This window comes from Phocoena sinus, chromosome 16 (genome assembly GCF_008692025.1).
Source record: "Phocoena sinus isolate mPhoSin1 chromosome 16, mPhoSin1.pri, whole genome shotgun sequence".
Classification (NCBI taxonomy): domain Eukaryota; kingdom Metazoa; phylum Chordata; class Mammalia; order Artiodactyla; family Phocoenidae; genus Phocoena; species Phocoena sinus.
In genome coordinates, this window is record NC_045778.1 from 59,359,637 (window position 1) to 59,376,371 (window position 16,735).

At 47.3% G+C, this 16,735-nt stretch overlaps 1 protein-coding gene across 2 annotated transcripts in view; it reads left to right on the forward strand.

Annotated features, from left to right (window-relative positions):
* CNNM2 (cyclin and CBS domain divalent metal cation transport mediator 2) overlaps positions 1 to 13,141 on the forward strand; it is a 143,373-nt gene extending 130,232 nt beyond the window's left edge. Inside the window, exons 6-8 of one of the 2 annotated variants that reach the window (XM_032607846.1) lie at positions 2,081 to 2,146; positions 5,904 to 6,088; positions 6,684 to 13,141. In XM_032607846.1, the coding sequence (XP_032463737.1) occupies positions 2,081 to 2,146; positions 5,904 to 6,088; positions 6,684 to 6,893 (461 nt within the window). In that variant the 3' untranslated portion in view covers positions 6,894 to 13,141. The remainder of the gene's footprint in view (positions 1 to 2,080; positions 2,147 to 5,903; positions 6,089 to 6,683) is intronic. The other variant, XM_032607847.1, reaches the window with a different exon arrangement.
* The last annotated feature ends 3,594 nt before the right edge of the window (positions 13,142 to 16,735 follow it).

The following is a 16,735-nucleotide window of genomic DNA, read 5'->3' on the forward strand; positions in this document are numbered from 1 at the left end:
TGAGGTTTTAATATATATCCATTGCCTATAGCCGGCTCTTCTCAACTAGAGAGCTGGCCAGTTAAGTCAGCCAACTAAGGGTGGGTGTGCCGCGGGGTATCGACCTAGTGCTCTGAGCACAAGATGCCAGAAAGCGGTGTCTGTTCTAGTAGGAACATGGACGCGGATACTTGGCTCACCTCTGGGATGGGACTTGAATGGTTCTTTGCACCACTTGCTTTGCTACCTTATCCCCGCTGGAACAGGGCAGGCAGGTAAACAGGGGCTGCAGTACCACCTTGTGGCCAAAATACCAAATGACATGCTGTGCTAGGAAATAACCTTTTATAAACCTCAAACTTTAAAATAGCCGATCCTAAAAGAATGCTGTCACTTCTGAAAACCAGTCTCAAAAAGGGGAGGGGGCACCTGCAGACAAGTCTGTGTTGTGACGTTGGTCCTCATCTACTGCTCCACACAATGTCTCAGGCGCCCAGAGATGTTACAGTTAGAAAGCCAGGGAAATGTCAAGAATTCTCTGACATTTCTAAACCTCCCCGGTCCCCGATGCATCTGCTCACTATCCTGGTGCAGGTTTTTGAGTCACATGGGCCAGTGTCCCCATTGTCTAGCACCCAGTGTGAACAAAAGCCTGTCTAACCCCACTTAATTAGTAGGTGTCTGCTGTCAACTTCAAGGTGATCTTCTGTTTTCACTGCTACTGAGAGGACGGGGAGATTCTTAACTAGGCCAAGACGACCTCGGAGACAGCCTGAGTTCCACTTATGGGTTATCTGACTGAGAAAGGCCCTTGGCTTCCTCGTTATGAAAAGGGTATAAGGTTACCTCCCGTGGCTGTTAGAAGAATAGAATGTGATGATACTCACATGAGTACTCTGTCACCTTTAAAGCACAAGAGGAAATGTTTGTTTAACACAAGTAGGTGTTGCGATTGTGACTATTGCTTGGCAACCACCCTCCAATTTGCCCCAGGTTGGCAGAATCAGGTATGTAAGGTGGCTTTGAAAGGGCAGCTAGAGGAGTAACTTGTACATTTTTATGCATCACTAGTTCTTGAACCCTAAATATTAGCCCAGTTCATATTAAACCATGGATTTATACAGGGTAAATCACATTCAGGAAAGGAATTGAAGAGCAGGCCTTCCATATAGGAAGTGTGTGGGGCTGCAATTTCCTACCTAATGTGGTAGGAAATGCTCGGAAGGGAGAGAATTTCATTAACGGCATCTTATTTACTTCAAAGCCCAGCGTTTTACTTGACTTTACATTGAGGATTCAGGATTTTGTATATTCATTGAGATGCAGTAATAAGTACAATAATCCCAAGGTAATGTTTCTATTTATTAATGTTGATTGCCTAGAAAGACCCTACAGTAATCAGTTATCAAGACCGACCCAGTTATTTGTCAATTATACCTCAAGTTAAAAAAAAAAAAAAGCAAAAAACAAAAACCTGCCCAGAAAATATGACCCCTGCCTGGTAGGGCATATTGACTGACTTTGGTCTGCCATTCCCAAGAAATCTGTATATGATATTCTTTATTTACCTTCCTCTAATACTTTGAATTGCTATGGAATACTGTGAAATTTCAAAACATCTGGTCAAAGTTACAATCAGACCAATTAAGCATGTAAATGAATTGAATCATTTTTTGCCACAGATAGGGACGCTGTAGGCTGTGCTGTGAACAGGTATCGAGGTGCTGGCACAGGCAGCTTGGGTCATGCTCTCGGGGCAGTTGATGAATCAAGCTCCCCTTTTGCGTGGCTAGCTGTGATTGAAGTCCTTGAGAGCACGTTTTGAGCTATAAACTGCAATGGGGTATTACTGGCTTAAGAGGTTTCTAGGTTAGTAAAGAAGCATGCGAGTAGGATTTCTCCCGATTTCAGCCTCCCTGTGTTCCTCTTCCTGGAAAGCAGTGTGTGTTCAGTTGATTTATATAATATCATATAGGCTTCTGCATTTCCGGAACTGAACGCTCCTATGGGTAGAACAGGTATCCACTCCTGTCCCCTGATTACAGAGAGCTCCTTTCTTGCCTTTTGATATGGTCTCACCCTGTTTTTCTCCATTTTTCAGTTCCTTTGTCCCTGTCTCGTACCTTTGTTGTCAGCAGAACAGAGTTGTTAGCAGCAGGTTCTCCAGGTAATTCTGCATGTTTCCTTTTCATAATTCTGATTGCCTCCGTTGACCCCACCAAAGCCCAGCTGGCCGGGTCTGCCCCCTTTATTTGGTCAAGGCCATTTTCAGTTCTTCTTTGAGCTCTAAAACTCCATGGTTCTGTGACTAATAGTGAGCTATCCAGGACAGCATAAGCCCACAACAGATGCGCAAAGGGTTTGGGAGATGGGAAGGGAATCTTGAAACTGGGAAGGGGAGAGTGGGTCTGACATGAGTTCCCTGCGTGACCCATCCACACTGCTGACCTCGGATTTTCGAGGCTGCCCTTTGGTCTTTTGGTGACCTCAGCAAAGTCACGGTGCGTGGAATTTGCAGAGGCCCCAAACCTGAGGATTCTTCTGCAGGACACATTCAGCCGAAAGGACTATGAACATTTCTTGGCGAGGCCCCCAAATCTCTGTTCCTTTGGTCCTTTTTGTGGCCTCCCTGTGAACGAGGCGCATGTACTTCCACCCTTCCCCGGGCGGTGGCCCCGCTTCCCTCTCGCTGTCTTTGTTCTGAAGTTAGTACTTTGCAGAGTCCTGACGAGCTGCTGATTATTGCCCCGCAGGAGAGTATGCTCGTGCCTGGCTAATATGTCCAGCTGCTAAGAGAAAGGCAGAGGTTTAATCTCTCTTTAATTAAAATTGCTGGGCTTTCCTATGTGGTAGTACAACTTTTCTGTATTTATTTTGCTCCATACAGCTTATATTTTAAAATCTGGCCGATGAGATTTGCATTTCATAATCCAGCTTCTGCAGAACTCTTAAAATGCGGATGTTCGGCAAAGGAGGCAATACTTGTCTTAGAAGCTAATATTCCCTCAGGTCTTTGCTCTTTAAAAAAAATTGCGGGTGTTTGGGCATAAGATATTACTCATGGGGCTATTTGAATCAAATCCGCTGACAGAATATACCCGTATACACATATATGTATACGTAAATATGTATTTATGTGTATGTTTGTATTGTTTCCTCCCCATTTTATTTGCTGGCATCTGCTACCAATTTAAAATGTCACAGATGCTGAAGTAAAGCGACTTTTGGCCGAAGCTCAGGGAAATGTCATTTGTGTCTTACTTTTTCCGTAGAACTTAGAGATTTCTTAGTTCTGCCCATTCCATCTGATCTAGTGATGAGAAAATCCACTTTGCGGGTCCAGGCCTTCGAGGTGCTGGCATTACAGTAATATGATACCTGATGAATGGGGGTTGAGCTACACCACTGATTTCCAGCCAGTTCCACACGGTGCCTGGTGGCTCTCAGGGTGGAGGCTGGGAATGTTTCTTTATTGTGTCTTTCTAGCTTACTAGCAAATGAAGGCATCCCTAGGTAGGATGAATGAAATAAGCCAAGACCAAAAAGCAAAGAAAACAATTCTGAAAAGGCATAAGAGGAATTAAAATTGAAAGTCTTTTTCATAATTATTGTCATAAAACCGTGGCACATAAATTTGGCAACAAAACATGACCTGCACTGGGAGGTGGCCACTTAAAGTCTTTGTCCTCCTTGGTATGAAGACCCGCACATCTCCCCACACGCCGATGAAAGGTGACTGTGCTGCTCCCTGTCGAGTTGCAGAAGAGGTCCTGGAAAACGGTCTGCTGCTCCAGACTGTGGCTGTGATGCCAGGCAGCGGGTTCCTGGCAAAGGAGAGGGTTCATCTCTCAGAAAACAGAGGGCAGTGGGTTGAGGGGAAGCTGACTGGGAGTCTAGATACTTTGGGAGACCAGAGAAATTGCCCTGTAATCCTCCGCAGGAGAAAATAACAGGAGATGGAGAAGCACTGCCTAAGGCCTCAGACGGCGATCTGGCCATGCACAGGGTCTGACCAATAAGAAAATTGCCCTTTAAACGTTTTGTTTTTATAACCTTAAATCGTAACCCACCGAAGGGAACACCATTTCAGAAGTATCTGTAGATTTGGGGCTAAAGCCCAGGGATACAGTGGGATCCCTTGTTTCACAGACTGTTCCATCCATCAGCCTGTGGGAAGTTATCACAAGTACAGAGTAGCTTGATCCTGAGGGTAGGCGCGTGGTGGAGAGGTCTGGGATGACACTTATGGGAAAGAATATAAAAATGTTAACAAGCCTCCTTTATCAGGCACTTACTGGGTGTCAGATGCCGTGCTAGGCACTTCATATACCTTATCTCATTTTGAATCTCCATAAGACCTTACGAGGTGGGTGCTATTACCGTTCGCCTTTTACAGATAGGGACTCTGAGGCTTAGCAAAGTTGGGTCATCTGATCAAAGTTGGGTCATCTAAATAGGAAAGATCTGATAAATTAATTTGCCTTGTTCTCGTAGATAAGTGGAAGCAACAAGAGGAACTGCTATTGAGTGTAATTTTGACTAACAATGGAAAATTGGTTCATGACATGAAAATTGTAGGGAAAGTGGTTACATGAAAATTTTAGGAGAAAGGGGACTCGCCATATGAGGTTCCTTGAGTACTTGCCATGTTTTGTTCTGCATGTCATGTTTTAAGAGGGACTTTGCTGGGACTTCCTTGGAGGTCCAGTGGTTAAGACACTGCACTCCCAATGCCAGAGGCATGGGTTTGATCCCTGGTTGGGGAACTAAGTTCCCGCATGCCGCACGGCATGGCCTAAAAAAAGAAGAAAAGAGGGACATTTGCTGAATGGACTCTCAGACAATGGTCAGGATGGGGTAAGTGGCGGGGGGGATAAAACATGTGAGGTGAACAGTTGAATCATTTAGCCCAGAGAGGAAGAGACTTAGCTATCTTCAGACTTTTAAGGGCTATTCCAAGTAGCAGAGGAAGGGAAAGCACTCAGTAGAGCTCCACAGAGTGGAGGAGAGTGAAGTTGGGGAAGCAGATTTTGACGGGTGTGATGACAGACTTTCCAATAGTTGAAGGGTGGGACCAGCTGACAGCCAGTCAGGGATACATTGGAAAGAGGAGCCAACCATCAGGTGGGAGAATTGGTCCCTTTCAATCCCGTGACATTGTACAATTCAGCGTGGGCACCCAGTTGATATTCGTGCAATAGGTTTGACTAGAGAAGCAAAAATGGAAGAAGCCCTGGTGAGGGTGTGGGTTTTATTTTTAATGAAATTTATTAGAAGCTATGGTGAACATGCCTCTAAAAGCAGCAACACTTAGATTCACCTGGATTTCCTTTGTTTTAATGAAAGAGTACTGTCGATCTCATTGAAGACTCCCCCAGCACCTAAGGTGACTAATCAAACCGTCTCAGGGTTTGGTGTCTTCCAGGGTTCTTAACAATCCTGAGATGTCCTCGGGCTGCCTGACAGGGATTTTACTGGGGTCAGAGGCAAAGTTAACAGGTTTGGCTGCCAGGTATGGTATAAGCAGACAGAAGCATTTTGATCCCTTTAAAAACATGTACTCATTTATGAACGTTCAAGAGTCCTTTGTTTTTGCTTCTGGCAAAATAATGCAGCGCTGCCTTCCTACAGCCCATGTTTCGTATCAAGTAGCTTCTGTGTCTCGGACCTCGCCTCCCCAGCCTGTGCTCCTGACACAGTGTGCAGCCACGGGGTCTTTGCTCTTGGAAACTCGGAGGATTGGGTCTGTTGGCGTGGACGGGGGCCGGGAACGTGCTGCAGGAGACCCTGCAGCTGGGCTGCATGGCCGAGGCGTCTGGCATAAGTTGATTGAGCTTGTCTATTCATTATTCTTGGGAAAATAAAGAGCTTTGAGTTGTGTCTACCTCACTTAAAAGGCAGTTGGGTTTCTTCTCCTTTTCCAGGTGAAAACAAGTCACCTCCTCGCCCATGCGGCTTGAATCACTCGGACTCTCTCAGTCGCAGTGACCGGATCGATGCGATAACGCCGACGTTGGGGAGCAGCAACAATCAGCTCAGCTCTTCATTCCTCCAAGTCTACATCCCGGACTACTCGGTGCGAGCCCTCTCCGATCTCCAGTTTGTTAAGGTAAGAGGAGACGACGGCTTGGCAGGGCCCGGCAGGTGGCGGTCAGCTTCCACCGAGAGCGAGAGCGTTTGGCTCCGCGGCCTCTGTGCCGAGCCTGCCTCGGTCATTTTGCGGGCGCCCTGCCTCCAGCTCCTGTGCCCTGACTCTGGCTGGGGAAGAACATCGGTCTCCTTGGCTCTGTCCAGTGAGCTGCCAAGTCACGTGTGGCTTTTTCAGGGAACGAGAGCTGGAGGGGGTAAGAAAATGAGTAAACGTTTCCAGCCGGTCTTCACGAGAGACGGAGCTCTTTTCTTAGGCTGAAATAAAGATAGCTTTGGGGGGGATTAGCTGATGGAAGCCATTTTCTAGTCTCTGTGAAATGTCGAGACAGAACTTGGAGATGGCTTATTATATATCAGCAAAAAGTGTATTGTTCACTAGAATCAACTTGAACTTTAATAAGTGGCTCAGTTTATACTCAAGGATGGTTTTCTTCTAGAGCAACTGCTAGGGGCCCTTCGGGGGACGTAAGGTGTAATAAATACCATATGGAGACAAGAGAGCCTAAAAATAAACATTATCTCGGTTTGTTTTCTGTACCATCTCCTGGCCTCAGATCTCAAGACAGCAATACCAAAATGCCTTGATGGCATCCCGGATGGACAAAACTCCTCAGTCTTCAGACAGTGAAAACACTAAAATTGAATTGACTCTTACGGAGCTGCACGACGGGTTGCCAGACGAGACGGCCAACCTGCTCAATGAACAGAACTGTGTGACGCACAGCAAGGCCAACCACAGCCTGCACAGCGAGGGCGCCATCTAGAGCACCGGCCTCGGCCTCCGCGCCTGACCGTGAATCCCATTAGCGTGCGCTTGTGTGCCATGCTGCATCCTGCACCGTCCTGAGACCAAAGACTTTGTCCCCTTCCTGGAAGCAGCAGAGGAGGCCGGGGAGGGCAGGAATGGAAACTGGAGACGTGAAATCGACAGCCAGGGCGTGGCATTCGAGATGATGGAGATGAATTTCTTCCGCCCAAATAGAATCATGTTTATTTTTTCAGCTGTACCTTTTATCATTATCCACTCTCCTCCCTCGATTTGCATGAAGTTGAAAATTGTTGCGATTTAATTTTTTCCGAGAGATCATGTTTTTAAAAAGTGTCTTTTGCAGAGTTTTAAATTGTTCTGTCTGAACTCTGCTGTGACCCCATGATGTAACCTTAGAAGGATGGACTTGTCCCTCCAGTGGCCTTCCTTGGCCCCCGCCCCAGGGAGGGGCACCCTTCCTCTGTGCCCCAGCGGGTGTCGCTGTCGAACTTCAAGGATGAATGACACAGACCTGCCCAGGCTGTTGGCCCTGAAGGGTGGAGCCTGCACAGGGACCTGCAGCCTCTCTGAGCTCAGTGTTGTTTTAAGTTGATGTTTAACGGTGTCCCTTTCCCTCAGAAAGGTTTAACGTTTGCTTGGAATGTGATTTTGCTCCCACTCTAAGGAATTTTTATCACCAAAATGAATGTTAATGGATTTTAAACCTATGGTTTATCTTTGCAAGAGGCGAGGTGGCTTCACCCCAACATTCCCACAGCCTGGGGCCTCCAGCTCAGCCAGGCCTCTTCTGCCCCAGCTTACGGAGCGCCATCACCCACCGCCCCGTCCTTGCTGTTGTTAACCCACGATGCTGCTACACAGATGCCAAATGGAAATCTTCCACAGGGCCCTTGAGTAAACTCGTGGTGTGGAGTCCACGCTCCTGCCCTTCCCACTGGGATGTATGTCATTGTCAGAAAAGGAGTCGGACCTTCCAGCTGTGCTCTGTGCACCCTGCCGAGAAGGCACGTCTAGGCCCATGTGTCTAAAGGAGGGAACACTGGGGACTGCCGGCACCTGCCCCCTTCCCCTGTCCCTGGGCCCGCGGGGCCCAGCAGTGGCTGTGTCCCCGCCTGAGGACCTCTGTGTCTCCCGCCTCAGACGTGGTCCACGCCAGAGAGGCTGCCCATACAGCCAGGGTCAGTTTGGCCCCAAACAGGGATTCAGAAACCAAATGTGTGTTGTGGCCATTTCATGTGTGTCTCTGTCTTATTTTACTATCAAATTCATCACGTGTAGTGAAATTAATGTCAGGAGGTATTTCTTGAGTGACTGAATTCCTAACTCTTCTATCTGTGTTTTAAGTGTTAACCCAAGGGATATGTGCATTTTGTCGGCAACATTCGTACACTGAAATGACTTCCTACTGACCACAGTTTTCATATAGACCTGTCAGTCCTCGCTGCGTCCAGTCACTAGGTGAGAAGATAGCATCTTCTCCACTGGGTCTCACTGCACGAAGGGAAGCCCTGGGGCTAAGCGGCAGTTTCTTCTCCTTCCTCCAGGTAGGACTGTGCACCCCAGGCTGCGCGCTGGCTGGCGGGTGGGAGCTGCGGTTGGGAAAGAACCAGCAACACGCTGGGCTTGCCTCCCGGTGAGCAGCTCGGTGGCTCCAGTGTCATGTGCGCACCTGGCGCAGTGTTTCCCCTGGGATGTTGGTCCTGGAGCATCTTCCTCAGAAGGTGCCGTGCCCCTTAGTGAGGGAAGTACTGGTCTCACCTGGTAGAAGTCACCAGGTGCCCCCTCAAGGGGCTGAGTGGCCTGCTGCTGGCACCCAAATCAGACCACCGTGGGATGGTGCTCCCACCGCAGAGCTTGACGTTAGTGGGACCCTGTACTGTGAGTATTTGCTTTTATAAACAAACCCATCCAAGTGTAAAGGTCTCACTTTCTTAAGATGCGTCTAGCTGAGCACAGCGTCAGTATGACATGACACGGGAACTGGGATTATCTGTAGGGGGTGCAGAAACGAGAGAGAGTTCCCTGTAACAGAGTGAAACCCGGGCCTCGCTAGGGGAGGAGGCTTCTGCCCCAGCCAGCACACCACGCTCTGGGCCGGGACAGCAGTGCCATCCCTGTGGTCTGGCGCTGCTGGGCTGCCAAGCCGTGGTTCCTCTGGCCTCCTGGATCTTCTCCCGTCAGCTTCCCCTGGCCTATCTGCTTTGATCTGCCTCTCCACACGCAGTCCGTCTCCGGGCGCCTTGCTACTGGAAGGAGCCTCTGGAATCACAGTTACTGTGATGGATCTTTTTTGGAGCCCTACTGCTGCTCTGTGAATCCTAAAGCCCTTTTGAGAGGATTCCAGCTGCTGGCTCCTTGACTTCAGGGAGAAATGGTTAACATTTCCATACTGTCTTACCTGCTCAGTGTGTGGCTTTTTGAAAAGTCCTCTCTATAAAGGAGCTGGCACAGGGGGGCTTTGCAGTAGGGCTCCTGGAGGACGAGATTTTAGCCTCCCAAGTTCGTATTTATTTTCTATAAACTACTCTTTACCTTTGATTTTTCACACTGTTTTATAACAACAGGGAGTCCCAAATAAGTCCTGTCTGGTCCCTGAAGGAATGAAGGCTAACATTTGGCTACAGTTATATCTGCTTTGGGCAAGGCCCAAGACCCTTCAGATGGTAACACTCAGTATCTGAGCGACAGATTCCTCTTTCAGGCCCCCCACTTTCCTTCTGGAAACTAACTTCAGGCTGTTGAAGGAGAAATGCTGGCTCATGGCTTCTGTGGGGCAGCAGGAGAATGATTTGGGTAAGGTCTATGCGGTTTGTGTCTACAAAGTAAATGAGAGCAAGGCAGAGAAAGACCATCAAATAGTTGAGATCTTGATGTGCAGCAGCCCGTCCTCGGCACTACTGGTGGGTCGTCCTCTCCTAGGGCTGCTGGCTTCGTAAGCGTGGGGAGCAGGCTGTGGAGCAGACACAGCACAGGGCCCGGGGTCCTGAATTCTGTGGGAGCTCCGTTGTCAGGCCAGGGCCTCGCACTCCTTTTCAGTGGCCCCTGCTGCAAGCCCTGGCTCTGGGGGACCAGACAGGGTGTCCCCCTCTCCTAAGCAGCCACTCTGGCATCCCGAAGCTTCCTCCTGGAGCTGGATTCCTAGTATCCAAGTGTTCCTGGGACAATCTGCTTTCTCTTCATAAATGAGGGAGACTTTCTTCCTACTGCTTTAGCGTTTCCCTCCCTTTAATTCTGTTTCACATGCATCAGGCAAGTCTAAAATCGTATGTTTAAACTCTTAGGAAAACAGAACCTTAAGATTTGTGCATGGAAACTGAGATGTTAATCAACTAGCTTAAGCCTTGGTTCTTACATAATTTGAATGTGAAAGGGCACCCCATGTAACTCTTTTTTCCCCTCCTTCCTCACCTCACTTCTGGAAGAGAGCTCAGTGCCCGTGCTGACAGTGTTGTCTTCCCCAAGTGGGAGGAGTAGGGCATCTTGCCATTTTCTAATATTTCAAGGAGCTTTTGTGCAAATGTTGAATGCAAAACTTCACACTAATATGGAACATTAACTGTGAATATATTTACTTGTGCTATCCCCAGTACCACACAACTAAAGGTCCAGCTTTTCCAACTCTAGGAAAACAGTGCTAGATACAAGTAGAACTGCATTTCCCTTAGGAAATGAAGCCACGGGAATTTGGGATTAGCAGGGACCATGAACTTCTGTCCTCAAATTACCTCAGGTTGAGGAGCAGACCTAAGTAGGCCCTGGCCAATTGAACCTGTGTCCTGGCTGGTCAAAAACAAAAACAAAACCCAACCCTGTCATCTTCTGAAAAACCAGCCAGGGATCTGACCATCTTTGCCTTGCCTGGGCCAGGAGAGCAGGACTCCTCCAGTGTTCCCCAGGGCCCGGCCTCACCTGGGCTGGCACGGGAAGGTGCTCACCTTGTTCCCTGGGATTCTAAGCAGGAGGCCACCAGGGAGGGTTGGCTTGTGCATGTCACATGACACAAGCTCCTTGCTCTCAGGAGAGCAGGAACTGTTCCCCTCTCAGCTTTGATCCCGGAGACGGTTTTCTTGCGGAGCGTTGAAGACCGCGAGGCTGAGCTGGCAGTTCAGGGAGCGGAGGCTTCTGAGGCTCTTGTCCTGGGTCAGGTGTGGTTCTATTCCAGCCTCTGGACTAGTGGTGCTTCTGTCCAGCAAGGGCATCTTGGTGGGTTGCAGGTTAGCCCAGAATTAGGAGGGATTTAGAGAGTTCAATATGGAAGTGATCTGGGGATTCAGAAGCTTTTCCCATGTAAATGGATCAGTAAGCAACCTACTCAGTGGATTTTTATACCTCAGGGCCATTTGCAAATCTTTATCTTTCCACGTTTCTTTTGTATTTGCGTGGGCTGATAGGAGAGATGAGTTCGGAGGGTTCCAGGATGATGTTTGTTCATTTGCCTCGGTTTGCGGATGTGCGGGGCACCCGCGCCAACCTTGCTCGAGGCTGTGGCAGTGGGCCTTCCTCCTCCGGCACATGCGGGCACCCTTCCTGCAGGGAGTGCTTACATGCTGCTTTTCCTTCTGCCCTGCCTGAAGATGCCAGAGCCCCTGGTCAGCCCTAAGAACAGGAGGAAGATGGCAGTTCACAGCAGCTGCAGAGCTCGGAGCAGCTTTCCTCCCACTGTCTTGGGCTGGGGACCTTCTTTGCTCTTCAGACCTTTGCCAAGGTTGTCTCGGCTCAAGTAAGCTTTCTCACTGTATAGGTTAGAGCCACTGAGGTCATCTCAGAAGAATTGTTTTAAGTATCAGGCTGTACTTGAAGCAACATGGAAACAAAGGTTCTAAATGGCAAGAGAGTAAAGTTCTAGGAGTTTGTATGCCGAGGTTTATATGTACACAGATCCAACACATACTGTAAGACTTGAGTGAGTACACATTTTCAAGTTTCCATACCCACTGGGTATTAAACGAATTGGAAGAATGACTGGGAGTATTGTTTTGCCTCACTTGGCAGGGTATCTTCCAGCATTTGCCCACATCTGACCAACATGGATTCACTCGAGAAGTGATTTCTTTTGGGGCCAGCTTCCTCTTCAGACTCACCCTGGAGAGAACTATCAAATGGACCTGGTAGGCCTTGAGTGCCTGCCCTTTTTGTTGGAGGCCCAGGCCCCTTGGATATAAACAACTGGTTTCAGGCTCCCAGAGCAGAAGGGAGAGGGGAAAAAAGTAAGGCCTCAGGACTCTTGTTCCCCAGAGAGCCCCAGCCTTGCTCCTGATTCATTACTCCCCGTGTCTAAAGTCTACTGTGAAGGTGGAGTGTGTCAGTCCGTTGACTTTTCTTGTTTCTGGAGTCCTTTTAAGTCCACAAATGTATATGCTTTATTTTATATTATTATTTATTATGTACATATGCCTCTACTGTTAGTACATCGTCTGTGACTAAGATGAGATCTGTTCTGGAGCCCCTCATCCATGGAGCCTAGGGTTCTGTTGTCTTTTAAAGTGGGTGAGAAGGAACGGTTTTGCTTTTGTCTTAAACAGGTTGCTGCTCTTACGTTGGTCCTAGTGTCCCGGCCCCTGTTATTAGGCCCACCTCTATTCCTGATGGCAGGTGTTTGAGATGAGGATGGAGGCAGGTCTTTACTTCATGGCAGGGCCTCTCAAGTACCTCCGTGAAATACTTTAGAGGTGGTTTCCTGGTGACTGGGTCTATTCTCTGGGTAATGGTACAGCGTGGCTGTGAGGCCACAGCCTCCTTCCTCACTCCCACACTCCCAAGCCAGGTTGGTGGCCTGGTCCCACAACAGTGATGGTCTCTAATTCCCACCTTGGATTGCAGAATCCATCTCTCTGGACCATGGAAGCTGCCTGCCCACCTGGGCTTCTAATATGCCTTTTCTTGGTTTTGAGGCCCAATGCCAACACTGCCTTGGCGCCTCAAATAAGACCCTGCTTTGAGTCTGATTTCCATCCTCCTTAGCCTTTACTCACTGTATCATAGTGTACATTTCATGCTTTGTAGCAGTGAAGTTTTTGAACACAGTATCCAGAGCTGTGTATATAAACCTAAATAAGCACAAATGACATGTATAGGTTTCGTGAGCTGATTGTCATAATGAATGCATTTTATAATTCAAATGATGTTGTAGATTTACAATCTCTATTTATTTTGTATCAATTTATTTGTAAATTTTGTGATTGTTTTAAAAGGTTTTTGTTCATTTCTATTATTCTGTTTAGATAAATGATTTCTGTTCACCCTTCTAGCGAATGTGTGTTCCCTCTTTCCCCTGTCACCTGTGCAACACTGACCTCGGTCCCCTGCCTGGTGGGAAAGCTGGGATCGGTGGTCGGCATGGCAACACAGCAGAGCGTTTCCTTTGGATGTACACCACCAAGTCTTATGTTAAAAGGGAAGCGGGTGCTAGAACTGAGCCTCCAACTTCCAGCCTGGTACAGCCAGTGCCAGGGGTGTGTTCTCTTTTTTGAGGATTGTAATCTGTCCCCCATCAGTTCATTTTAGATAAAGATACTGGGGCTATCCACTCAAACTGCCCCAGACATTTGCCACTCAGTCACTAATAACACACACTTCAGCTGGCAAATCTCTAAGCTGTTTTTTCCTAGGCAAGACCAGAGGCCTCACTCAAGCCTCTCAATTGGCTCTTAAAGATGAAAATGGCTCTGCAGATCCTTCTCTGCGATGGGAAGCCTAGGAGAATGGTTGCAGCAGGCACAGATGGTCCACCCTCAAGTTAAAAACTCTGGGCATTGAGTGTGGTGAGTCATGGTCAGATGCTCTTCAGGATTCAGTGGGCCTCCCACATTCCCTAATAAGCCACATCCTCTTCCATTGTCCCTTCTATTCCTTCTACCCTCCTCACTCATGTGACCAGACTCTGAAGATCTTCCGGTCGAGGTTCATGGCCCCTCTGTGATCTATTCCTAGACCACATTCTTTTGGAATCCTTCTTCCCTCCACTCTTAGTCTCTGTTTTACATTCTTCTGAGAATTGAGCCTATTGATGACTGGTCCCTTGTTTTTCCTACCATATTGTTTTAACCATGATGTTCTCGGTCTGTTTTACTTACACTAGTCCTGTGGATGGAGACATTTCAGTGAAGAACTGCTGACAAGACGGGCTGAGACGCTTCCTGACCTAATCAGTGCTCCCACCTCCCCAATCATCACCCCCAATTTCTCGAAAGTGGAACAAGGTAGATTACATTCCAGTGAAGCATTATCTTCTTGGGAGCCTGTTAGAAGCAGAGCAGAAAGCAGCAAGCAGTGCCGGGAAAGGAATTCTCTCTCTAGCACGTCTCCTCCCAGTTGGCTGCTGTGCTTATTAGTTTTTCCTGCTTTACTCACTTTGTCTAGATGAGTCCTGAGCTCAAATCAGGAAACTCTCCAAGGGAAATAAAGGTGGTTTTTCCTATTGTGAAGATGGGGTTTGCCTAAGCCTTCCCTCTGCATCCATGGGTTGCCCACATGTCAGTTCACTTCTCAGCTGTATCATGATAAAAGCTCTGGGGTTTCTATTCCGTCTAACAGATTATGCTCCCCAGCACCTCTTCTCGACTCAGCACTTCTGAGGACACAGATAGTGATCAGACGGTCTTGTAGAGAAAATGACTGGTACAAACTGAACGACCTTTTTGTAGCCTGGAGCTGATTTCTGAAAGCACACTTTTTGAAGGTAATTCAGTTTAATAGAGAGATGATTTCTTATTAAAGCCAAAAAGTTGAATTACATGAGACGGCTAGTGAACGTTTGGCTTCTTTGTATGATTGACTGATCTTTTTCCCTGAGGTCCTCGTATCTCTGCTCTTTCAAAAAGCCCCAGAACAAAGCAATGGTTATAGTGCCTCTCTGTGACATTCTGGTGGCATGCCATCTCCCCTGGTAGATGATTGTGAGGCCTAAGGACGCAAGGGGGAATCGGTTACAGGAATTCTTTGTCAGAGTGCTTTTCCTGCTAGGGTAGGAGTGATTGTGAAGCACTCAAACAGTAGGCTAACACATGGCAGGAATTTTAGATGAAGCCAGCTTCCTTGCCACAATTCTGCTACATCATTGACTTGAGGGCAGTGGGTCCAAAAATGAAGTTACTTGCTTCAAAATATGTATACCCACAAGTTAAAGATTACCTTTGGTACAAACCCTCTCTCAAAGACTGGACATTTAATAAACATTTTCCAGTGGTGGGAAGGTTTGCGTGACAAGTCCTCTTGCCAAGTATCTCAGGAACTTGTGAGACTCGGAAGGACTATTGCTGTCTTTCATGTGAAGACTGTGCGTGCACTCAGCTGCTTGGGCTCCAGTGTGTATGATGAGGTTTATCTTGGCCTAGACTCTCCAGGCCTCATCTATAGCCCTGGCCAGACATGGCTTTGGGAAGAGCACAATGGGAGAGGCAGCGCATTTGGGTGAATATTTGTACCTAATTTGATTCATGAACCAATCTGTCTAACCCATTTCTTTTCTAGTAATAAAATGGAGCAAAGGTATCTTATAGGAAGGAACATAAAGGGACCAGACCAGAAACTTCTGTCATTTTAAATTAGAAAATAGATTACTTACACTTGCAGTAAGAGTCGACAAGCTTGAGATGAGGTGTTGCGTGTTCAATCGGGAGTACTTTTTTCTGTTAAAGCTCTTTAGAGAGACTTAAACTATTGTTTATATTTTATTGCATACCTTTGTGGGAACAAGTCAGATAGTTGTGGACTTGGGATGAAGACATCGTGTCTGAGGCCAGGGGAGAAATGGTTGAGATTGTCAGGTTAAACAGAAAAGCTGCCTTGTTCATTCTGTAAACCAATGCATTCTCTCCGTAGATGACTTGCTTTCTGCTATTCCTACGTGCTCAGCTGTGAGAACAGCGTGCAGTGCCCCACCTCCGTTCGTGGAGGTGTGAGATGGGACGACGTGGATTCCTGGAAGTCACCGGCTCTGCGTCCTGGCTGCTGTGTATGTGCACGTGCTCCCTGCTCTCTGGTGGCTGTGCACTGGTCCTTTTTTCCAAGGCTGCTCAGGTAGCTCCATGGTCTAGATTTCATTCTCAGGGCCTCCCAAAGCTGTGTATCGTTTGAAATTGTTCCATTTGAGGAAAAACTTTAAGAATAGCTCTATGCTCTAGTCACCAAGAAAGAATGTCATGAGAAACCTAAGTATTGAGACGTAAACTGCTGAACTGAGGATCTGGGATTAAGTGTATGGCAATAGCTAGATCATAGTTACCATTTTTCCCACCATCAAAGAAAGGTTAAATAGTTTCCATAACATGGAATGTGGACAAGGCTCCTACTCTTAACGCAGACTTAGATATGCAGTTGTTTGTCTCAGGCTATTTGTGGTGAATAAGCAGAGTATTTTTAAATGCTCTGGCAGCCTTGGAAAAACTGCAGGGCTTTAAAGTTGCTGACAAAATATTTCTTAAATAAATAAATCTGATTTAGGAATATCTAAACATGGACAAAGTACTTTTAAATCTGACATGTCACTGCAAGTGGCTTTTTAAAGTGGTTGCTTAAAAACAATACTAACATGTCTAAAGGATTTGTAGCTCTAAGTTTTTCTGTTAAGACCCACTTTTCCTAAAAGCATCTTAGAAAGGGTATCTTGAAGGGCTTGTTTTCTTATTTTAGGTCTCAACAGAGCTTATGGTAGGAAATTTAAGGTCTGAACAGAACACTAAACTTTCTTGGCTTTCAGTAACTTTTCTAAAATACACCATCTGAGCTTTACCTGACCATCTCTGTAGAGAGGAATGCACAGGACAAGGCCTCTTGCAGACGCTGGGCTGTGGTCTGCTGTGCCTCTGACCGCTGCTGGATATACTAGGGTGCCAGGGG